This window comes from Miniopterus natalensis, chromosome 3 (genome assembly GCF_054644295.1).
Source record: "Miniopterus natalensis isolate mMinNat1 chromosome 3, mMinNat1.hap1, whole genome shotgun sequence".
Taxonomy (NCBI): Eukaryota; Metazoa; Chordata; class Mammalia; order Chiroptera; family Miniopteridae; genus Miniopterus; species Miniopterus natalensis.
Genome location: NC_142083.1, coordinates 25,465,770 through 25,491,290, shown reverse-complemented (window position 1 = coordinate 25,491,290; position 25,521 = coordinate 25,465,770). Strand labels below are relative to the sequence as shown.

The 25,521-nt window shown below is 39.1% G+C and overlaps 1 protein-coding gene across 2 annotated transcripts in view; it reads left to right on the top strand.

Annotated features, from left to right (window-relative positions):
• Positions 1-25,521, top strand: part of ICE1 (interactor of little elongation complex ELL subunit 1) — a 52,488-nt gene that overhangs the window by 13,090 nt on the left and 13,877 nt on the right. Inside the window, exons 4-14 of one of the 2 annotated variants that reach the window (XM_087815357.1) lie at positions 377-395; positions 1,144-1,255; positions 2,753-2,829; positions 3,777-3,814; positions 6,041-6,123; positions 6,325-6,364; positions 6,449-6,505; positions 13,114-13,200; positions 15,825-16,219; positions 18,557-23,287; positions 23,844-24,012. In XM_087815357.1, coding sequence (XP_087671483.1) covers positions 377-395; positions 1,144-1,255; positions 2,753-2,829; positions 3,777-3,814; positions 6,041-6,123; positions 6,325-6,364; positions 6,449-6,505; positions 13,114-13,200; positions 15,825-16,219; positions 18,557-23,287; positions 23,844-24,012 — 5,808 coding nt within the window. Of the gene's footprint in view, positions 1-376; positions 396-1,143; positions 1,256-2,073; positions 2,227-2,752; positions 2,830-3,776; positions 3,815-6,040; positions 6,124-6,324; positions 6,365-6,448; positions 6,506-13,113; positions 13,201-15,824; positions 16,220-18,556; positions 23,288-23,843; positions 24,013-25,521 lie in introns of those variants that run through there. The other variant, XM_087815356.1, reaches the window with a different exon arrangement.

Genomic DNA, 25,521 nt, shown 5'->3' with positions numbered 1-25,521 from the left:
ATCATTTGAGAAGTGAAGGACAGATTATTTGGGTGTTCTGATATATACAGGATTCGGAGTAGTATCCATTAGTTTCATATTGTCTTTATTCTTGGAATTTAATACTGATTGTATATTTAATCAGATACCTTTTTAATTTCGAGAAGTGGATATTTTGACTGTTGGTACATATTATGAAAAGGAATAACTCAGTAAAAATCTTTTCATTATGCTATATGTATGTTATAGATGTATGTATAGATGGAACTTTGAAAATTGTTTTTTAAGAATTATGATCTTGCCTGTATATACATTGAAATACTGTTTTTAAGTGAGTTTTGTCTTCAGACAAGTATCAGTGGATAAAATTCTCAGAGTTTTCTTTAACAAGTTTTACAGCTGCAGTTTGCCAGAAGGTAAGCTGTCTGTTTTCATATTTGATTTGGGGGAGACACTTATCAGCCTACATTTTTAAGTGGATGGATTTGAAAAAAGTGCCAGATAGGTCTGACCCATTATTTAGAATGTTTTGATACTCATAATAAAAGAAGATTCATGTTTCTCAAATGAATTTCTTATTAAGATAATAAATTATGGCGTGGTTTGACTTTTCAATAACTTTTAGTGATCATGTTGCCATTAAGATGATGCTTATTGCTATATAATTATTATCATTTACATGAATTAGACTGGGGTTATTTTACTTGTGTATTTGAAATAATTTTAAATAAACTTATGTAAAAATTTAGCAATATTCCAAACACTGATTACATTTATCACTTAGAAGAAAGCCAAAAAAACCATGGTTGTAAACTGAATCACAAAATTGCCTATCATTTAATTTGAATGAATGGGGATGAGTTTAAGATTGGAAGAGCCAGCCTTCTTGGCAGATTGCCCTTTAATATTTTCTCCAGCAGATTGAGAATCTGCTTTATCTGCTTTTCAAGTGGCTTTTTGATATACTTTTATTAGAAATAGACTATAATGCCAAAGAGATAAAAAGCAACATGAGGATCATGTTGGTATAAGTAGAGAATGTATTTAAAAAAAGAAATCCTTTTATTCCTTTTTTGTTTCTGTTTAGAAAATAATCAAAAATCACCAATAGGTATATTTAATAATTCATTGTAGGTTCTCTTGTGTTGCATTGTCCATTTTTAGAGAGAATAGCACTCTTCATCATCAAGTGGAACAGATGCTTCAAAAAATTTCTCCTCTGCAGAAATGTCAGGAAGAACTGGGATCTCTAAGAGCTGAGCTAGAAGAGAAAAAGGTACCTAACGTAATTTTTCTCCAGTGCTTTATCTTCATTTAAGAGCTGCTAATTCACTGTAATTGGGATAAGGGGACATTTTATATGTTAACAAAGGAAATCAGTGGTAGTCAAGATTCCTAAGTGTGTTACTGTACTTAGTGAACATTGAACTAGTTGATTTATGGCTTGACCCTTACAGTGATCATTAGATTTGTAATTCTGTATTAGTTGCTTATGCTTTATGAGAGGTTTAGTAGAGGACCTTTCTAGTTGTGAATTTTTATGGCTTCCTGTGTCCTGCACTGATTGCCTTTTCACACTTGTTTTTGTTGTTTGTTCGTTCGTTTTTTTGCTTTAAGTGTAAAATAACATGCAAAAAATTTAAAGTAGCAAAATCGTTCTCTATTTCAAGATCAAGTTGCAATAAAACAGTTTACTTAAAATTGTATAAGCTTGTTTTTCTATATAAATTTTGGTTTACTCTTTATAGGAGTCTTAGAAGAGAATTCATGGCTTTTACAGATAAGAAAAATCTGAAGCCAATAAAGTGAGGTAGTTTGCATCAGACAAGTTGTAGCCAAGCTGAGATGATTCTTGGCTTCTTTATCTGTTCTCTCAAGCTCTTCTCAGGATAGTATTTGTGCTTCTCAGTCTTCAAATTGTGGCATTTTAATAATGTCATGCACCTATCTGAGGTCTTATGTAATTTAACAGTGATTGACTTTCCTATTTCTATAGAATTCTGTTTTATATATTTGTCTATGCAATGAAAGTTAAACAAAAACAACCAAGACATTGAATTTTGTCTACCTCTGATTATATAATAATCTCATCAGCCTTATCTGAGAGGAAGCAGGAGCTGGAGTCAGACCTGAATGATAAGCCCTCCTCACTCACTCACTGTGACTTTGGAAGACTAAGTCAGCTTGTGGACCCTCAGACCCCTCATCTGTGAAAAGAGGTCATAAAGCCCGTCTCTCAGAGCTATGGTGATTAAAGAAATATCATATACACATTATATTATGATATAATGCTATTCAATAACAGTTTCTTTCCCATCCCATAGTGGCCATCAGGGTATATATATTGATTGATGTTGACACATTTTCTCCATTTACTGTTAAGTATAACAATGTGTTTTATATTTTTGCATACTAGTAACAATAGCTTATATTAAGCTCTAAAATTTCTTTAGGCTTTGTTGAATTTTATTTGGTAGAGACAGAAATATTAACTATTGAATATTCAATATTAAGATTTGGACTTTCCTTAAAATTAATGTATTTTCAATTTTATAGCTTTGATTAGACTATTAATCATATTACATTTGATAAGGATCTAGTTATAGCCTTTAAAATGTTCAGTGAATTGTACTTTGGTTTTCCTGCTTAATATATTATTTATTTGGTTAATTTCATACTGTTAAATGATAATCATTTAGCTTTTCAAGGTCAAAATAAGTTATTACTGATGGTCATGACTTTCAAATTGATAGTATATGTCTATTTTTTTTAGAGTTCTCTAAAGTTGTATCAGGACACTCATCAGGAATATGCTCGTGTAAAAGAAGAATGCTTGAAAACTGATGCTCAGTAAGTAGTTTTAAAATTACTTTGGAAATAGGGTTTTTATCTTTGAAAATTCTTAAATTAGTAGTGTTTCTCTTTTCTCTGTCTTCGGGTTTGTTGGCTGTAATTAACTGCAATTTTGAATGTCTCTCAACCTTGGTGTCCACATCTGTAAAATGGAAATTAGAACTACCTTGAAGGATTATGAGGAGGGTTAAATAAGCCATCACTTGTCAAAGGGCTACCCAAAGAGAGAACTCTGTAAACATGTTTTTGGTTTGTATGGCATATATGTGTGTGTATCTGTGTGTGAAAACATTATTTACTCTTTTCTTTGTACAAGTACTTTAACTGATATTATATGGAGTGGGTGTCTTTATTATGCACAAAAAGGGCTGTTCAGAAGCATCCAATTGATCTGACATTTAATACTATTTCACATTATTCAACTAACTTGTGAACTACACATACAGTAGTTTAATGTTGATGTAGCACTCAGACACTCTTTCCCAGAGAGTTATCTCTCTTCTCTGACTCAAATCCATCTTAAAACAACTGCCTGTCTCCAGCCATGGCCCCTCTCTTATAGTGGTGGTGTGAGCACTCCCACCATTCATGCTCCCTGAAGTAGCAGTGCCTAACTAGAGTCTGCATTGAATCTAGGAAACCATCCAGACACATCAGTTTGATTCATAGGTGAGACCACTGTGGTTCAGAGAGATAAATACACATTCCTTTTGTCCATTTTAGAACTATTACACTAAGTAGCATACTATTTTTCTTGCTCTATCTTTAGAACAATTGCTGGTAATTTTAATGGTTGATGTGTGCTGCTCGTTGTGGTTGATATTTACTTTGTTATATAAACATGAGTAATTAAAAATAAATGTACCACAAACTTCAATGTATATTTTTCCTGTCTCACACACACACACACACAACCATTTTAACATAAAGAATTTTATTTCTAGGAAGAAGAAACTAGAAGCGAAGGTGAAGAAACTAGAAGGTAATTGGCACTATTGTTATCTAGTTACTTACTGCTAAGAGGTTATAGTCCTTGATCAAGTAGTTGAGTTGTGGTTTTGATGGCATATCCCTGGGTGACTGCATTAAGGGTACTGTTACTAAGAAGTTTGAATACTTTATTCCTCTCAGTTACTGGACAGTAGCATAAAAGTGGAATGTGGCAAATCCTTGAAATGTTGTTGCACTCAAAGTAATAGCAGCCTATACTTTTACTGTAAAAAAGCAGCAATTAATAAAAGGATTTTAATTTTGAAAGTTGAATCTTATGGGGCTTTCTCATTTTTTTCTAATGAAATCAGTGGTTAGCAGAGAAAGTGGTTTAGTACCAAGAAACTTGATGTATTTAGATAGAACAATACTCATGGAGAGATTTCTGTGAAATTCCCTACTTTGGGAATTGTCACTTTGCCCTTGTCCTCCCCACACCCCATTGTTTGGTTAGGGGCTTCTGGTCCGTGCTGAGTAGGCAGAGTGCAGAGGGCCTATGTGAGGGTCTGGTCAGTCCTTACGGGGTAGCTAATAACCCTTTCTGGAATTGAAAGCAAGATATTTTCTTCTGTTTTCTTCCCCCTTCATTGGGTGGTTGGGATGTGGAAATAACATCCAGTAGAGATGAGCAGGGCCCTGCAGGACCCATCCTGGTACATGTTTCTCTCATTTCAGCGTGGGCTTTAGCAACCCCCTTACCTGCTGTGGCTTACTGACCCTGCTGTTTGCTATTTCATCTACTTACAGTGCTCTGCTTCAGAGAATGGTATATTTTTCATTTAGAGTGTGAAGTAAGGATTTAAATTTAGTTTGATCAGGACATATAGCTATAGGAAAATATCTCTAGTCATCAGTTTACTTAGATTGAGCCTTAATTTTTTTTTTAGACCATAACTCTATTTGGTTGTGGCACAAACATCAATAATATGGCAGTAAGTAAAATAGCACTGTGTTCTTTCTAAATATTGCCTTTTCTTGCTAGTATGTGGAGATAAGTATCTATTCAAGGAAATGTTTTTAAAAAGATCTGAATGCCTGTGAGACTACGTGCAGCTTTTAGAACAGAATTCCTCTGAAGCAAAAGTATAGCCTTTGTTTTCCATGTGACAGAAATTTTTTTCCTAGTAAACGGTAGAGCATAATAGAGCATAATAATCAGGTAAAGAAATATTCAGGCTTATTAAAAGGAATCGGGAAAGGATTGTTACTGTGTTTTACTTTTCATAGCGATTATGTATGAACATATTCAGTACTGCTCAGATTCTTAAAGTGTACTTGAATTATACACTACTTCATAACCAAAAACGGAATGAATAATTGGCTGAAGATTCAGAGAACAGTTATAAAATACCCTAGAAGTACAGTTGACCCTTGAACAACTTGAGTTTTAACTGCGTGGGTCTATTTACGCACCGATTTTTTTCAATACTGTAAGTGTATTTCCTCTTCCTTATGATTTTCTTAATATTTTCTTTCTTTAGCTTTATTGCAAGAGTACAGTGTATAATTCACATAACATACAAAATATGTGTTAAGCAACTATTTATGTTGTTGGTAAGACCTCCAATCAACAGTAGGCTATTAATGTTACTCTTTTGGGGATTCAGAAGTTATTTGAGGATTTTCATATACTTGGTGGTCGGCACCCCTAACCCCAGTGCTGTTCAAGGGTCAACTGCAGATCAATAATAAAGGTGTTAGCAGTCATTATGGTTAGCTTATTGAAGAGAATTCCAGAAAGGAGTACACTATATAGTAAGCATAGAGAAGATTGTCCCTTCCCCCAAATAAAGAAAATGATACTAACTATATTCTAAGGTAAAACCACAGTTCTAAAATCTGTAAACCTTGAATGTTGATGATTGTTGAAAAACAAGTAGGGAGGGCCATGGCCTTCTCTCTAAAGGTTGTGCGTGTTGGACTCTTTCCTGACTAGAGGGTTGAGTTGGCTTGTGCTGGGATTGCAAAGGATTCTTAGGGCCTGTGCCAATTCTTTGGTTTTGTAGGTAGTAGAGATAATATTTTAAGCTAAAAGTTTTTCTGCGTTCATCCCTGCTTGATAAAATACTGAAGGCACAGTAATCTTTTACAAATTTTTTTCAAAGTTTTAAGAAATGAAAGAGACTCAGTAGATTAGATTTTGAATATTTTATTGATGGTAGTTGTAAAGTTGATAAATTATGTTTCTTTCTTACTTCCCTGCACACTTTAAATAAAGAGGCTGCTGTCAAGCAAACTCAGGACTTCAAGCAACTAAAGAATGAAAAGAAAATTCTTGAAAAGGAATTTAAGAAGACACAGGTAATAGATAACAGTGCACATACATATTAACTTTCTGGTTTCAGGACTTAGTGTCCTTGTAAAAATGCAGTGTCCTAGTCCTGCAGGAATGTGGCTCCTGAAGAAAACAGCCAGCAGTGCTGTCAGGTTGCCCCTGGCCTTGGCTCTAAAATGGCTGCTTTCCTGTACATTGCAAACACTGTTAGCGTTTTGTTTTCACAGGAAAGGCTTGACGAATATTCTAAACAGAAAACTGAAAAGGGTGAGTATTTAGTTAATGGCTTCCACAAAAATTCTGTTTCGATGCACAATATTCTTTCTAACTGTTTTTCCCCCATATTTTTAGAGTTGAGACACATTGGAACACAAATTTCAAGTGATTCTTATGGAAGCATAGATAGAAGTGAGTATATTCCAAGTTCTGTTTTTATTTCTGTGGATTACTTTTAAGGTTTTGGGAGGTTGCTCTTACCTGTAGTTGTGACTCCTCCAGGGCTTAGTAGATGTTTCATGGAAGAAGTCATTGTATTTCATGTCTTCATTAGGTCCCTGTGTGTTATCACCCTATAAAATACCACATGAAAGGACGTGTGAAAAAGCACTATTATTTGGGAAATGAAAACTAGTTAGAGATATAATTTCCATACTTTTCAATAAATAAATGTAGTTTTCTCATTAGTTTACAGTTTATTAGTTTACAAGTTAATTTCTTAAATTTCATAGGTGCCAAATATATAAAAGTTGTTAATTTCAGGCAGGAAAACTGGAGTCAAAGTCCTATAAGTATATTTTGGAAGATAAGAATTTAGGGAAGGCCAAAAGTTACAAGGAAAAGTGAAGTGGCAGTCACAGAAGTCACAGGGGAAGTGAGAGATGTGAGTGTGCCATTATCCCTGAGTAGTCTTGTAGATGAGTAGGCATGACCTGGAAGCGGAGGAAATGGGGTTTTCACTTCAGTATTTCTGTTTGTTCACTGTGTGACCATTTACTTCTTTGTGTTTTCTTTCTTCGTTTTTAAATAGGAGGTTATGAGTTTCTGCGCTGCCATCTCACTTTTTTGGTCAGGATAAATTTAAAGTGTAAATAATGGTGTTTTCGTGCCACTAATGTGCCCCCCCCCCAATGGATATTATTAAAACCACTTACAGTGTTTTGTTCAATATAGAGTGTTTTTTCAGAAGTCCTCTTTATCTTTTTTCTCTTTCTTTACTTTTTTTTTTTTTTTTTAATTTAGAGCATGAGATCATTTTTTTCCCATAGTTTAAGGCTTTAGCAATTCACACTTTTTAGTTGCCTGAGCACTGATTTATCACTGTCCCTGACATATAGTTCACATTCTTTGGATTATTATTCTTGCTCTTATGTGTGGAAAGTGAGACTCTTAGTAATAGCTGTTGCTGCGAGAAATAGAGAGCTGGACAACACTTTTCTTTCCCAAGTAACAGTCAGCTGTCAAATTTAATGACCTCTTTTGGACTGATAGATTTACTTTAGGATTCGGCTATTCTCAGGCCTTACTGTTTTGAACTGAACCCTCCCACCCTCTTCCTATAGTTGCTCTCTGTCCCTGCATTCTGTTTTATTTTCTTCAAAGAACTTGTTACTATTTCAAGTAAAATTACTTTGTTTTTATCTTCCCTCACTGTGAGGGCAGGGATATTGTTTGTTTTACATTTTGCTTTTTCCAAATAAACGAAGCCTTTTGGAATCTGATTATTAAGCTGTGGACCTTGATGGGTTTAATTTCTTATTCTTAAATGTATCTGTAATGCTTTTCTTTGTTAATACATGACTTCTGAAAGATATACAAGCTAAGCAGAAATAGTGTTGATCTCACTTTTAAAAAGGCTACCTGAGTGCCACATTTGCCTTTCTTTCATTTCAAATTCCAGTAAAAATGGCAGAAAATAAAATATAGCCCTTCTTTATAGTTGAAAAGTTTAGCACCAGTGGAAGAAATTAATGAGGAAATGGAAAGCAGTTGGTATCAATTGGTGATGAAGCCTCAAATTGCAGAGGAAATAGCAGCCCTCAAAAAGCAACTTTTTATGCCAGAAGCCCTGCATTTCCTCAAAGCAGAGGTGGGAGGGAGAAGGAACAAGACAGCAGCATTTTGCCACATCATTGATTAAGGGATGAAAAGTATATTACCTTCTGGGTTCAGAAACAGTTTATGTTTGTCCACAGGCTATGGCCCAAAGTTTAGTTGTCTGAAGTGTTAGTTATGCCATGGGAGGCACCTAGAGTGGGTGTGAAAATTAGGTAATTATGGCTCCTTTTTGAAGGATAGCTGTTCCTGGTCCCAGAAAATGAGATGTTTCTGTATTTCATGTTCTGTCCCACAACTGTGTTCATTCTGTTTCTCTTCCCTCTGAAGGCAGGGTCCTATGGGCTTATGAAATATGAGCCTACATTTATTGCAAGTATAGAACTAAAAAAAATGTAGGCTGAAGAAACATATTGTGGCTGTCAAAGATGTTCTGCCAAAACTTTCATCCAAAACTTTGAAAAAAAGCAGTGACAAGAAAGAAAGGCACCAAAACTCAAGGAGAAGAGCTAGTCCCTGAGGAAACAGTATGAAGTCATAAACCACATAAAATGTTAAAAATTGAGTTGTATCGTTAGAGAAAGCTGAAGAACATATACGTAGGCTACTGCTATGAAATTAGAGTTGGGGTTCTGGAACATTAAAAATATGATTGTAGAAAAATACCCACTACTAGAAAGGCTGAGTTGTTGAATGGACAAGATAGGTGTCTCTGAGACCCGTGGTGGGTGTCTCTGAGAACATGGTACAAAAGGACAAGGAAATAAAATGTATTAGGGAAAATAAAAGAATCTGGTGGATAGAGCCAGATGTCATAATAGTCATCTATTAGGACTTCTCAGGGGAGAACAGAGCCAAAAGAGAAAAGGTGATCAAGAAATAACAGAAGGAAACTTCCCAGAGCAGAGCACAGATGGGATATGACCCTTTTAAACCACAATCCTAGAATTTAAATTATTTTTTAAACATATGTAAAAGCTGACTATTTACTTATGTCTCATATCTAATACGAGATACTAAGATATTGATGTTAGTAAGATACTAGTAAAAATATCTCTCGCATGCCCCCAAAAAAGCCTTTCAAAACCTATCTGGTAACTGAAAACATGTAAACACAAACAATCCCTCTTGGATAACAGGATAAAAATGGAAATACTGAACTGTTTTGGAAATAAAAAACAATAGGGCAGTATTTATTAAATTCTTGAGATATTTCCAAAGGGCATTTAAAGGAAGTATTTGTGATCTTCAGTGATTACTTTCGAAAGCAAGAATTATACAAAATGAATGACTAAGAAGGTAGGAAGATACAGCAGACATCTCAAGAACATAGAAGCAGTTGATGAAGATGAAAACACAAGTTAATGAAATAGGGAACTAAGTAATTGATTAGAGACCATTAAAACAATAGCTGGGCCCGGCCGGGCGTGGCTCGGCGGTTGAGCATCGACCTAGGGTCCAGGAGATCTCAGTTCAACTCCAGGTCAGGGCACATATCCAGGTTTCAGGCTTGATCCCCAGTCAGGGGCGTGCAGGAAGCAGCAGATCAATGACAACTCTCATCATTGATGTTTTTCCCTTTCTCCTCTCCCTCCCTCCTTCCCTCCCTTCCTCCCTCCTTCCCCCCCTCCCTTTCTCTCTCCCTTCTTCAATCAATAAAGATATATTTTTAAAAAAAACACAAAAACACAGTTGCTGGATCTTTGTAATGCTGGTGAAATCCACAGAACTTTGCAAGTCTGATCAAGAGAGCAAGGAACAGTTCCATCTGGTGTTGCTCAGTGGTTAGAGTGTTGGCCTGCACACCACAGGGTCGTGGTTTTGATTCCTAGTCAAGGACATGTACCTGGTTTGCAGGTTCATTCCCCTGCCCAGGTCCAGGCTTGTGTGGGAGGCAACCAATCCATGTGTCTCTCTCACATCAGTGTTTCTCTCCCCCTCTGCCTCTCCTTCTCTCTCCTCCCCTTCACTGCCTCTCCCTCTCTCCCTCCCTTCCACTCTCTCTGAAAAAGAAAAGAAAGCTAAGGACAAAAATCCAACAACACCAGGACTGAGAAAGTTATAAAACTAGTTGGAGAATCCTATTCACAAATTTGTATTCACATTTGATCTTGTTAATGAAATGGACCATTTTCTAGGAAAACATATCGAAGTTGACTCAAGTAGTTGTTGAAAACCTGAACAGAAAAATAACCAAGAAGAAATTAAAAAATTAGTTAAAGCTCTAACACCATAGAAGACCAGGTGGCTTACAGGTGAGCTCTGTAAAGCCTTCAGTGAAAACTAATGTCTTTATTATTATCTTATTTGTTTTAGAACTTAGAAAAATAGTCAGTGCATTCTGTCTTGTTCTCTTATACTAGCATAGCCCTGTACTAGAGCCAGTTAAAAATAACATGCATACGCGTCCTCAAGACTCAAGGCTCTGTCACTTAGGAATTTAAGTAAAATTTTAAGAATGCAAATCTGCAAGTGGCTGAGAATACAGACAAATTATGGCTTAAGGGTTTCTCTGAGGAATACTGCAACAACTGGCTAAGAGAAAAATGATAATGATAATCTCAGTTCAGCACCCATTCCTCTTTTAAAAAAAAGGGTGGGTAATAATAGAAAAAACATTTGCACGTGAGAAAGGTGAAACATAACACAGTCATTATTGTCAGGAACAAGGCAAAGGGTGCTTCTTGTTACCTCTGTTCTATAAATATGGGAGGCCTCAGGTGTTGCCACAGAGTAAACACAAGAGTAGGAGTTGTAAATCCTAATAAAGGAGTCAAAATTTCAAATGATAAGACAAAAAAATTGAAAAGTCTCAGCTGGAAAATGCAAGTGTAGGAGCTTGGGAAAGTGGTAACATAAACACCAACACACAACATATCATTATGAGCCTATTAGAACAGATGGAGTCAGAACAGTCCATTTTCAGATGGCAACAGAACCATTAGAAGTCCAGGAAAAGACCTAAAAACTGTGCTGTGTCTCCATGAGGAAAACTATGAAACACTCCTGAAGAGCATTAAAGAAGACCTGAATACATACATAAACATTATCTTCCTGGATTGAAAGACTCAATGGATAAGAATGTGAATTTTCCCCAGATATATTTATAAATATACAGTGTCATTCAAGGTACCATCGAGGTTTTATATGGGAAAGGACAAGCAGATCATGGACTTTTATCTGGAAGAATAGATGTTCAGAATAATAAAATTTTTGAAAAGGAAAAATCTGAGCAGATATTAAAACATAATTATAAAACTATGATTAAAGAAATGTGGTATTCATGTGGAAACTGACATGTCAGTGGAATAGAAAAGTCTAGAAATACTGACAGATACCTTAGATTTTGATAAAGGAAGTACTTTAAAAGATTGAGCTAAGGTGTGCGGATCAGTGTAATGAGATTTTCTCTTCCCGACTTAGTAATGAAGCCACAATGAGGAAATTTGTTTTGTTTTGTTTTGCTGAGAATGGATGGCTCTTTTATCTGTAGATTAGAAATAATGGAAGTGCTCAATTAGAATAGGCATAGCTCTGGTTAATAGCCTCTAAAAGAATAGAAAAGTAACTTTTTTTCTCTTTTTTAAGGTTCCCTGTTTGCTGCTTTGGGTATACCTAATAAGCAGGGATCCTGGTCAGGTCATTTAAGCAAAGGGGATTACAGTGTTTGAAGCAGGCTTTGGGGTAGGTTAAATCACAACGTAGATAAGCTGCTTGATAATAGAATTTGGACTCCAACATGATGTGCCTCACACACAGTTACTGTCAAAGGTTGGCTGACTCAGGAGGTTGGAAATGACCAGCTCTGTCCTCCTTCCCTCCCTCTGTTTGAACCTCATTATTTGGTGTGATGCTGTTTGCCGGCTTCCATAGGGCTGACCTGTTCAAAATTTGTGATTCCTTGGAGATATTTTGGTTTAAAAGGTTAGTCTTTTAGCATCTCTAGACTGGATTAAAGATTTCAGTATTTTTAATAAATGCTTCAGGTTAATTTAAGAACTTAAGTTCAAGGAAACTATAATAGAACTTTGAGGTGGCCTGAAATTGCCTAATACATATAGCTTATTTTTAGTTGAATTTTAATTTGTGGGGTTTTTGATTATAGATTTGACCACAAGCTGCTGCTATTTTTATGCATGTCTTTTTGCTTTGGAATATTTTTTTGAAATTTGTGTATTTATTAGTGTTAAACTCACTTTAAAACCATAGTTAATATTCTTAATATAATATGAATTTTATTGAGCCTATCTTAGTTACAACTACTTTTGGCCTTTCAACTTGAACCAGTGGTTCTTAACCATTTTAGGAATCCAGACAGACCCCTTTGAAAATTATAAAAATTCCAAAGCTTTTGCTTTGCTCTTAAAAGTATACGCTTCTCTGTGCTTTTCTCTCCTTACCCATGTTTACACACACAACTTTTTGTCTCCACTTCATTTTCCTCTAATACCATGAATGGCTTTTCTATGAGCCATGAAGCCCCCAGGTTAATTACAGCACAGTTGACTCAGGCTTTTCTAAAAACCTCATGCAGTTGAGATAATTCTTTCCTGTTCTTTGTAGACTACATAGAGCCCAAATCTCTTATATCAGTCATTATATCTGCTTCCTTCCCTCGTCCCATATCACTCTCTGTAGAAAGCTTATAGGCCAAAGGTTTATTTGTTCCACACATACATAAAGGTGATAGAAGCCATTAACAAGTAGATTTGTTTTTTTGACTCATATTCCCTCTACCCTCAAACAAACCCAAACCTGTGTTCAGCTATCAGTATTTGGCTAGAGCATTGCAGACCTTTCCGTCAGTAGCTAATGGAATTATGCACAATGGTTGAATGTAGGGAAGATTTTTAGGTTACTTAGTTTTTATATTCCTAATAAGTCCTGATTTTACAGGACTGCCTTTTGGCCTTGCATATGTTGAGCCAAATAACATGTCTTTAACACTTTATTCTCTTTCCCAGGAAAAGTAAAACTACTTCTGAAGGAACTCTGGCTGTGTATAAACTCATCACACAGAGTACCTGGTGAAAGCAGCAGATGTGTCCCAGGTGAGAGAGAAGGTTCCAGAAGTACATATTGTACACGAAAGTAGAAATGTTTATTATGGCTGTTGTGTGTGTGTCTTTTGTTTTTAATGTTTTAATGTACTAAAGAATGAACTAAGCTAGAATGGGTACTCTTAATTATACAAAACTCCTTTCCCTGCAGTGTGACTTGGATTTGGGTTTTAATTTTTAATAGCAGCTTTCATCAGAGGACATTTAAAGAAACTGGCAAGATCCACCATGGAGGCATATTTGGCAGGTGTGTGCAGAAGACTGAGGACACATAGCTTTTCCAATCATTTCATGAGTTTCATCCATCTACCAGGAGTTTAGCTTAATTTGTTTTTCATGTAACTTACAGGTTACTTTGGTTGAAATTTTAGTTACAGTCTACTCTCTGCATTCATAGTCTCCCTTAGGATACTGATATGATTAGATAAAAACTGTCTTGTCATTATTATTATTATATAGCACAATTAGCTAATGCACTTTCAGAGATTTGACTTAATCTGTAGTATGTCTTGATTTGCAGTAAAAAGTGAGACTTTCTATCACATTCTCAGCTGCACTGTATTCAGTATTTACTATTTGGAAGTAGATAGTCACTTGGAGTGGATGGGGAAAAGATTGCTGTCTTGCATAAGATTAAAGTGCTTCTTAACTTTTTTGTTATTGTACTAGTTTCTTAAATTAGCTGCTATGAATTCACAGATACTGAAGATCTAAGTCTATAGAAAAGTGCATCTAGTTTTTCCTCTCAAGCTCTGAAGGTGATTCACGTTCCCAAAGCAAAATGTTCATAGGCAACATTTCAGTTTTCTGTATTAGTCAATAGTCTTACTTTATTATAAACACTTGATTTTATGTTGTTAAAGATGTTATTAAAAGGGACATCCTTCATTTCATAATTTTACATGTTTATTTAAAAAGAAACTATTTCAAGGGTTAAGTCTGTTCCTTAATTTTAGCTTTTTCAAGTAGAAGGGAAAACATGGTATATTTGGAATTTTATACCATAAAATATATTTTTTGTTTTGTTTTGTTTTCATATGAGAAAAGTTACAAAAATAGTGCAGAAAATTCCCTTCTTATACCCCCATTCAGATTCCCTGAAGTTTAACGTTTTCCATCACCAGTAATCAAAACCATAACACTTAGTGTAATACTGTTAACAAAAATAAACCTCATGTGAGTTTCACCTGTTTTCCCACCAATATCATTTGTCTTTCCAAGATCTCATGTTGCATTTAGCTGTTGTTCTTCTTTCATCTCCCCCAGTCTGACAATTCATTCATCTTTCCTTGTCTCTCAGGTATTTTCTACTTTTGGAAAAAGGGTACAGATGATTTCATAGAAAGCCTATCAGTTTTGGCTTCTCTGATGTTTTCTCAGATTGAAACCGTGTATTTATGCCAAGAACTCTACAGTGGAGATATTGCACTCTCCTTAGGGCTCTCTGTCCAGGGAGAGGGGGTGTGGAGATGCATTATCACTGGGGATATTAACCTGATCACTTGTTTAAGGTGGCCTCTGCTAGGTTTCTCCATTGTAAAGTTACTATTAATTATCTTTGGGGAGATACTTTGACACTGCAAATATTCTGTTTTTCTCCAACTATAGCCCACTGATTTTAGGAGCCGTCCATGGATCACATTTGCTATAATGACTGCTTTGTCTAATAGATTTTATTGTATTTCCCTCATTTCTTTTGCATTTATTACTTGGTATTGTATAAGAAAGCTATCCTTTTATCTATTCATTTACTTATTTCTGTCACTATAGTCTCATGGGTATTTATTTTATGCATTATAATTCAGTACTGTTATTATGTATTGTTCAGATTGACCTGGCTTTGGTTATAGGGCTCCTCTTCTGGTTGGCTCCTGGGCCCTTTCCACATATCCCATCCTGTTCTGAGTACCTCTTTACTTTCTGACACTGCAAGATGTTTCAGTCTCAGCTTGTATTTCACTTCCCCAGCCCTGTTATCAACCACTTCTCCAAGGAGCCCCGAGTCCTTCTGTAAATCATATTTTTACCACTTTCAAATATGACAAATAGATGTTTCTAATTATTTCCCAGACACATGTCTTTATTAATAATTAGCACCAATGCAGTTCACCAAAATCAAGACCCAAAAAGCATTGGGTTTTTATAGTAATTTTTCTGTTGCTTATAATAAAAAGTATTTGTGACCTAGTTCCTTAATTAGAGCATTGTACAAATATAGTCATAGAATAGGATTGATATCATTGGATTTTAGATCACTTGTCAAACTGAAAATCATGCTCCCTGTCAGCCTGCATGCACAAAGCTGTTTCTCTCAGGTACTACTTATTGGTAGGGTTCACTAAGAGAGCAGGCACGTCATCAGGGCCTATTACATTGCTGCACCCTGCTGCGGAGGGGTCATGAGAATCCCATCCACCCATCAACCTGTCTTCTCATCCTGTTTGTTGTGAGCAAAGCATACTTACGTGAAGTATGTTTAGGTTTTATGTTTTTACTTGTACTTAATATCGCAAGCATTTTGAACTGCTTGCAATATTAGGATAAGTTGGGTTTTTCTTTTTAAGTTTTCCTGATATTGTAAATATTTTATATTTACTTTTTTTTTCTCTCTGCAGCAAAACCTGTCCAGGAAAAGCCCAGATCCATAGAGTCCAGCGAAGATGGTGTGCCCACTCGGGTAGGAGGCAGTCCCCTCAGAGCCTCTGCTGTGCAGACATGTCTGGCAGAGCTGTCCATGGAGGTAGAGGGTGACACCTCTGCGTGTGAAAACGTGGGAAAAGAGAGGCCCAGTGGAGCAGCCCACCGTAACGAGGAGCAGCATCCTGAGGTGTTAATGCAGAGAAATGAGGAGGACAGTACTGACTTTTCTGATCACGATCACTCTTTTGATGAAGACCTTCAAGCTGCAGTTGACTTCTTCAAACTTCCCCCCCCTCTTTTGTCTCCAGTGCCGTCACCCCCTCTGGGGTCCTTATCACACCGGGGCACCTTACCTTCTTCACTTGCACCTGTGAGTTTGCACTTTGCATTTGAGTCACCAAGTGGGCACAGTGTCCATCCTATTACTTAGCCATACTCAAAGAACATTTGTGGTACTCAGACCAGATTTTATTAGGAAGTTATAAGAGAATACAAAAAGGCCTGCCAGTGCCCTTAGAATCACCAGGTAGTTGATTGAAAAAATTATAACTTTTTTCACTTTCTATTATGGTTGCATTTTTGTCTTTATCCACAACCACATTGTAGGTCTTCTATGGGAGGACTGTGTCTTAATTGTTTGTTCTTATCTCTTGTGCCTGGTACTAGGCAGATAATGGAACCAATGAATTAAATACATCTTTGTAGCCGTGGAGTTTTTCAGAGATGGGTAAATTCATGTATGTAGCATATATTAACGTAAGTTGCTAAATCCTCTATTTTCACTTCATGAACTCATCACTTTTTTGTGTGTTTGCAGACTGCTTTATCATAATTTCTTAGGAAGTTAGTTTTGATGAAACAGATTTATATACTTTTTGGCTTAAGGAGCAGTTAAATAACTTTGAATCACTGCCTTCATTCAGGAAACATGCATGTCTGTTGTGTTCCAGACATCATGCTAGGCACCAGGAATGCAGAGATGACGTAGGGTATGGGATGGTTGCTACTTGGTTGGCTCTTGTGTGGTAGACCATAAGGAATAGGCAATTACACAGCATCTGTAGAGCACTTCAGTGCTGGGAAGTGCTTCAGAAAAGTCGAGTCCTAGCTGAGTGTTGATGGAGTGAGGCGTTTCGTAGAGGTATAGGACTGGGGTGAACTTGATCCTGGGAACATTTGCAGAGACCAGGTCCACAAGGGCTGTGTGCGTCCTAAGGACATTCCATTTTATCCTGAAGTGGGAAATTCGTGATGGATCCAAAGATGTGAGCCTGATGATAGATTTTCATTTGAAAGGCTTGGTTTAATCATTGTATGAATGGGTGGAGGGTGGGGATAATCAGGAAAGGGGTAAGATCATAAATAGGGAAATCATTTAATCAGTAGTTTCCTTAATTCTTGACACCTTAGCCCAGTAGTGACATTGGGGTTAAAGAAGTGAGGACAGCTTGAAAAATGTTATGAGGCTGAATGAGCAGCCTTTGGTGAGATTTTCATTGTGGTTGTTAGGGGAGGTGGAGAAGTCAAGAATGTTGGAAAATAACAAATGTAAGAAGAAGCCCTACTTGGGTAAGAAGATAATGTGTAAAATGTTAGATATTAGGTGTGTTTGTGATTTCCAAGTGGACATATCCAATATTCATTTTAGATCCATGGGCATGGTGCTCAGAGGGAGGCTGTAGTGACACACAGACATTCAGAATGAATCAGCATTTGGGTGCAGTAGAAGTCATGAGGCTATGTGATGTCATTCAGAGGAGTGTAGAAGATGATGCGTCTCAGAGAGACTCCTGGGGAATTGTCAATAGATAATGTTACCAAGCAGAAAAGGGGAAGAGGAAAAAAGATTGAAAACAAGTGGCCAGACAATGGAGGAAAACCAGATGATGGTACTTTAGCTCTGGGGAAGAAAGGATTCTTTTAGTAGCAGCGTTTCTGTCAGCAGTAGCTAGTTTTCCCCAGACTTCATTTCCCTTATAGGATAGGGAGGCAGGCAGTTGATGAATTGGCTTACCTGGTGGGTCATGTGTGATGAAGGCAGTTAGTGCAAGAGGGGGCTAGTTGGGGGTTAAGCAGGGTTTCTGGAGCCAGGGTGGAGACATGCTAGGTGGGAGAGAGAGTTGTCATTACATACACTGTTAAAGGGGAAGGGGTAGAGCAGGTCTGAGTGATAACAATATCCAAGGTATAGTACTTGTGAGAACATGTGTGGCAAGAGTTGTCCATGAGTCGTCAGCCAGAGTGATGGCCCATTTGAGGCATGGAGGGTGATGCTCTGGGCTTGAGTCAGATGTGTGTGGAGGAGCGACTAGGAGGTGGAGGAAAAGAGAGGGTAGTGTGGCCAGAGTCAGAAGCCTTTTTGGCCAGAAAATGGGGAAGTCGTTGAAAAATAGGAGTGTTCTAACCAATAGAACAAACTGTGCCCTACAGCACCTGCGGACTAGAACTTGGAAGAACCTGTTATGGGAGAAGAGATGTCAGAGGGTAGCTCTGGGGAGAGGTGGGCTTCTTTTAGGAAAGGGCAAAGCAGTGCCATACTCGTGATTGAAACTTTCCCACTGTTATAATGACTGCAGAGAGTAAACTACTGGTCCTCCTATGTGTTTTAAAGAGTTCTTCAGGAAGCATGTACTTTTTTTTAATGCGTTTAATTGATATTTTAGTTGGTTGAATTAGTATTTAACTAGTGTAACTTGTTTATTTTAAGGAAACCTACTTTGGAGAGTATACAGATTCCAGTGATAATGATTCCATCCATCATGGAAATTCTGCTGAGTCTCTTTCAGAAGATGATACACCTGAGGCACAGGATTGTTTCAGCTCATCCAGAAAAAATAAAGGAAGTGATACATGGGAGGAAAAGTCCAAATCACATGAAGCCACCCAAGCTCTAGACACATTGGAAGTAAATGAGGTGGCAGCTGTTGGGGTTGGGGCATTTACAGCATCACCGAGAGAACCTCCAGCCACATTCTCCTTAGCTGGTGAGAAACACTGGGCAGTGTCATCTCAATTCATGAGTAGTAGAAAAAGAGACATTTTAGGTGAGGCAAAAAGACAAAGAGAGGTTAGGGAGATGGATAAGTCAGTGCAAACTGAGGAAACACTTTGTAAACCCCCCGAAAGTGTGAGTGTTGAGAAGGTGTCTGGAGGCCTAGCACAAGGGAAGGAGGCAGCCCTCGGGAAGCCAGACATGTGTTATTCACCCCTTGGCAAGAGACCACTAAGTGAACTCTCGGGATCTGAAGGAAAAACCTCATTGTCCAGAATGATAGGATCATCCAAATCAGACTTTACTAAGTGGACACCAACTAATGAAATCACTTGTGAATCAGATGGTATATCTGACCATCTTCAGGGAATATCTAGAGAATTAGAAAGGGAAAGAGAAGATACGCAAAGGTTTGTTTTAGGAGAATCATCTGAACCTGAAGAAGATGCAGGTGATGTAATGGGTGCAACAGAGCTTGATGTTGAAGCCAAATTCTCTTCCTCGTCTACCTCGGGAGCGTTGTCTGTCTACAGTAGTCCCCAGTTTTCCTCTGGGTTGAAGTGTGGTCATGATACTCATGTTCCTACTGAAGTAGTCCCTACTGAAGTTTGTCACTCAGAACAAAAGTTACAAGCTAGAACTTCAAACATGTCAGGTCTGCAGTCTGAGCCAACAGAGTGTTCCACAGGAGCAAACGACCCAGAGGATAGCTTGCATGCTCTGAACCCTGAATTGGGAGCATCTGATTTTCATGATCAGAGTAGCAGTGGGATAGAATGTACAAAAGTTCTGAAAGGTATGACCAAAGTGTGTGCTCTTCCTCAGTCAGTATTTATGAAAGCCATGAAAGGTGGACAGTGTGAAAGCCAAGGTCCAGGAGTTGAGCTCACATCAACTCAGTCAGATTTCACAGAGTTAGTAGAGGCTCAGTCTAGCTTGATCAAGAGTGTTTTTGTTAAAAGCACTTCTTGGCACCATAGTGATCTGTTAAGGAGAAGTGGTGAAGAAAGGCTGAGAGCTAAATCAGAACATCAACAAGAGACCAACCAACAGTTACAAAAGGCTGTGCTATCCTTAGAAAATAGAGAGTCAGCATCATTGTTGCCTAACCAAGTATCAGTTATCACCAAGCAGGCCAGGCCTGAGACAATACAGAGTGCTAGATTGGAACCGTTGAGACTACATAGGAATGAGTCTGCCTCAGCAACAGAAAATGTTGATAATGTGTCATCTGTAGCAAGATGTGGAGAAAGAGAGGACACAACAAAGAACATCAAGGAGGTGGCTGCTACAAAAAGAACTTCACCAGAAAGTTCCACCTCTTGGAGAAAGTTAGATTTCAGTTCTCCAAGTGGTTCTTTACCAGTAGAAACTTCTCATTGTTCCACAAATAGTAAATTATCTTTATTTTCTGAAAATATCCCAGTCCCAAACCAAAACATGGAAGCTGCAGTGCAGGCAGAACTGCAGGAACAGCATCCATGTCTAAATGCCACAGATCTGGACTCATCTAGGATGGGTGCAGACAAACTTGCTCCAGCCGCAGAAGTGACAGCATCAGGAGGTTTTCCCGTTGAAGAAATATCTTTTGGAGACACAGTTAGATCTGGTGGTGAAACCCTGGCCATTTCAAAGGACTCTCCTAGTGTAGAGCAAAGCCTGGAGGAGCCTTTGGAGCAGCCATCACCAGCTCCTGGCGGTGCTTCTCCTGATGGTACTGGCACCACAGGCACTGCATTTTTACCAGTGATGGGCAGAAAAGATGAAGAAACTCATGATGCCCCCCCAAGTCGTTTTCCTGGTCCTCTGTACTGTTACACAGGCATTCGGGAGGTGGGGGGTGGTGACACTGAGGTGGAGGAGAGTGAGGCCCCTAGCTGCAGTGAGGGTGAAAACGAGCCTGAAGTCTTGACAGGTAACCAGCAGCAGGATGCTGCGGAGGCCGGCAGGAGAGAGGTGGGAGCTGCGGATGCTGGTGCCGCCGAGACGAGGCCTTCCATGGAGGTGGGCTGTCTGACCTCAGCACTGCGGGACTTCAACATCAGTACTCTCTCTGAGATAGACAGACTTTCTACGTCAGAGGTCGTTATGTTTCTTGAAAGTTGTCAATTGAAAGATTATAGTTCAGGGGACTCTGTTCCTGAATATTCTAGCAAAGAAACCCTAAACAAAGAAGTGAACACAGAATTAAAGCAAAGTGAAATGTCAGGAGAAAGAAAGCAGCTCTGTGAAGAAGAAACGCTCAGAACCTGTGAAGAGTGGATTGGCTCGGAGGAAGATGACTGTCCTTTAAGGGATGCAGGTCAGCTCACTCAGTGTTCTTTGGAAACGCTGTCTGAGGTGCTCACCAAGATTGGGCAGGAACTTCAGTCCAACTACGAGGACTCGGATGGCAAAGATGCTAGTAATTTACTGCTCTTCAGTATACATGACAGCCTAACAACCGAAGAACACATGAAGGAACAAGTCTCACCTCAGCAAACAAGCGCCTCCTCATTGCACCCTTCAGATTCACCGCCGTCAGCAGCCGGTTTGGACGCTAAGGGCAGTTCTCCCACTAGTGGGGCATCTATCGAAAACACTCAAGACAGACCTGAGGGTAACTCAGAGGTGACCAGGCTGATCGACAGTGGGGATGAGCTCCTGTCACAACTAGCGGAGCCCCCAACCCAGGGTTCTGACTCAGGAGACGGGCAGACAGCCGAGCACAGTACTGGTTGTGAGGCAGAAAGAACATTTCAGTGTCAGATATCTACAGTGACTTCTGAAGTTATAAATGTGCTAATAAATAAGGACCAAAATGTAGTCATTGAAAAGGGGGACAACTGGACCATCATAAATGCGGTACCACTCATGCCAAATGTGGACCAGGTTATCCTGTGTGACACCCCAGGAGAAATCCCTGCTTCTCCAGATGGAGGAGGGCCGGGAGCTGGTTTCATTTCTGTAACTTCTATGGAGAAGTCCCCAGAGACCAGCCACCCTGGCTCTCCATTTCAGGAGCCCCCATGTGACAGTAATCTTCCATGCACCCAAGAGGATATTTCCAGCAGTGGTCAGAGTTCCAACTTTGATAAAAGTCGTTTGCGGAATAGACCTGTTAAACCTAGCATAAGGATTAGTTCTGAAATTTATGATCAAATCTTTGAGTCTCAGATTGTTGCATCTGATCACACATATTATAACTCAAAACTGGAGCCATTTGGCAAAAACAAGAGCCGATCGAAGATTTCAAACAAAGATCAGTCATACAAACCTATAAAGACTTCAGTACCGGGCAGAGCTGAAACTAATCCAGATGAAATTTCTCAGTCATCTTTGGGGGACAGAGGTAACACAAAAACCCAGAGACCTCAGACTCAGACCATTCTGGCCAATGCTGACACCTCTACCCCTACAGATTGTTCTGCTGACACTCTGAATAAAATACGTCAGGAGGTGGGGCCCCCTTTGCCACCCCTGCTTGCTCCTTTGATTGCCACGCCTCCAAGGACTTCACACCCAGTTTCTCCTCTGATATCAAGTTCCAGTCCCTCCTCACCCACCTCTCCTGTTGGCCAGCTTTCTCCATTGTGTGAGATCCCAATGCCACCCATGATGTCTCCTTTGCTGGAAGATCCGGGGCGTGCCTCCCCTTCGTGCACATCTCCATCCCCGTCAGCTGTACCCGCAGGGGAGAGGATATTGTCATCTCCTTTGCAGTTTTGTGCCGCCACCCCAAAGCATGCCCTTCCCGTGCCCGGCAGACTGCCCCCCTGTGCATCAACTCACACTGCTGTGGCTGGGCCCCAGGAGAATTCTGTTAAAATCCTTGACACCATGTACCCAGAGTTATCTGCCAGGGCCCGCACTCTCAACATCCTCAAAGGGAATATTCAGCTCTCGCGAGGTTCAGCTGCTGACCGTCAGAATTTACCAGGACCAGTCAGTGCTATAACAGGCTTCAAAGCAATCGCTTCCATGTCAACCGCCTTTGTCAAAACGGGGGGCAGCTCTGGTGGTGACTGTAACCAGGATAAGTCAAGGGACTTGGGGACTCAGCAGGATTCAGGTGGGAAAAGGACATTGTCAGCGTGTACACTGAGGAGTGCTAAAAGATTGCGCCTGGACAGCGGGTCCCCAGAACCAGAAACCAGGAGTGCCACTCCTGAAGGCGTCAACAAACACCCCGGCAGGAACCTCCCTCAGGCTGAAGTTGCAGCAACAGATGAGGAACCAAGTTCTGTTCCGGCTGCCAGTACAGTTTCACAGTTGTCTCTGAATCCCAAAGAAACTGTGGAGTCCCATGATAAAGCCATAGCCGATGCCCTGAAAAAGATTGCAGAGTCCTCCTTTGACCTGTTGCCTGTCATTCGGAGTCACGTATATGTGGGAAATATCTCCAAAAAGCCTGTAATGAGAGATCAAGAGAAAGAAGTTGTCTATGACTTCAGCACAACAAAGAAGGTAGGTGACAGCTATTCTCTGAGAGCTTAGGAGTTGCTCATTCTGAGGTACAGGCTGTCTGCTGTCAGCAAAATGACAGAGGACCTGAACAGAAATTTTAGTTCAGAAGTGGACAATTATCCACACAAACAGACCTATACTTTATTTCTAGCCAAGATTTATACATTGGAGATGTGACATTACATTGGAGATAAGACATTAGAGATTTGATAGTTTGTGTTCATCAAATAACTTAAAATTTTTTTAATACATGTACACACACAAATTGTTGTAGCAAAAACCTAGACACTATAACTGGCGGGAGTGGTGGTAGTGACAACAGGCAGCCAGGTGTGCTCAGATCTGCCACTGGACAGATGTGGTCTTATCCCCCAGAGTCCCTTGGCTTGCCTGCTAAGCAGGTTTTTACTGGTTACTACCCTCTGCTACTTTCTGACAGAGTGCGTGTTTTATTTTTCTGGGAGATACTAAATTTTGTAACTTTTAGCTATTCTTTAGCAGGCTAAAGATAAGTATCATTGTACATTGCCTTTTCTTTTTATTTTCCCCACTCCAGCATTTAGCAGAGTGCTTACTTCACTCTATTCTCTCAGAACTAAAACTTCAGAAGACATCTCTCGAACACAATTACATTCACGCGCTCTGCAGAGTGTATGTGGGTATTTGTCGGCAACTTGGAGATGTGGAAAGAGCTCGCTTGTTCTGCTACAGCCTACTTAAGGAAGGTATGTTGACATGGCGGCTTTTTCATATTGAAGATGTATTGTGTTTTTACCTCATTATATTTAGATCTGTATTTTTAGCTAAGCAATTGCTGTGTATCTTTTTAAACTGTGTAATGGTTTGTACATGTACCAGAGGGCATGTAGAGCCTTAGGTATACCTGTTCATTCCTGGTTTCCGGTAGGAGAATTTCTGTGACAACCTTACTTATGTCAGTGTTTCACTTGTATAGAATACAGGGTCTCTCATTACTGTGTATTTGTTTTATTCCTTGTGTAGCTACTTTAGAATCAGATAGTTGACAAAAGATAAGGGAATGATTTAAAGTAAGTGACAAACCACACTGCTGTGTCATCAGCTGCAAAGGTCAGAAAATATAAGATGGATTCATAGAAGAGTATCAGTGAAGTGGAAAGGAGACTGTCCTTTGATTTTCTTTTCCCTTTACTGCCATTTCTTCTGCCTCTACTGATGGTCAGATTAGGAGTCATTCTTCATTATATCAGATCATCTGTGGAGACATTTTTAAATAGTAAAATGATATACAAATGCAATTTAATACATCAGAAAGTCTTATCTAGATTGCAAAGATTTATAATCTTTTATTACCATGTTTGTGGGGCTTATAAATCAGGATAATTGAATGTACCCATCAATTCTAGAATTGTGAATGAGGCTTCTGTTTGTAACCCATTCCACTTTGTTTACTCTTTTAGTCACTGATTTATTCAACAAATAGCTCCTGGTGCATGCTAAGTGTTAGGGCATCAGTGGAGACCAGAACCAGATATGATCATTTAGTGGGGCCAGTGTATGGCAGCAGCACACAGCCCCACGTCGGCTTTGTCAGTGGGGGCAGGAGGAAGGAGGGGCACAGACTCTGCTGAGCACAAGCTGGGGTTTTGGTTTTTCCTCAGGCACAACCAGCCCTTTCTCACCTCAGGCTCTTTTGTTTTCGGTCTCTCTCTTGGGGAACTTTCCTCCCAGTTTCGTATGGCTCGCTCCAGGACTTCATATACTCCCTTGGCCATTCTTTATCGCTGTGCTCCTCTTTTCCTTCATGTCACTTACCTGCTCACGTTGTTTGATTACCATCCACCTCCTCCATTGGATCGCATACTCTGTAAGGACAGCAACTTCGTTACTCTTGTTTCTACCATAGTTCCACCCCGGGAAATGCATTGTGCATAGTCCTTACCTGTTGAATGAGTAGATTGTCCTGTGGAAGGCAGATCTGAGCACATGTGAGGGGGCGGGGAAGCTTTCCTTGTCAAAGTGGCGTTTGAAATTGAGATGTGAATGTGCTAAAGAATACCTAAGGGAAAAATGAGGGAGAGAGCTCAAGGTAGAGGGAACAACACATGAAGAAGTCCTGGGACAGGAGGAAGTATAACTAGATAAACACAAGGTCTTAGAAGTAACAGATCAAAACAGTGCAGTTTATGCTTTGGGTTACCCACTCTTTAAACTCATTGTCGTGTTAGCTACAATAGAACAGAGACTCAAAAAGA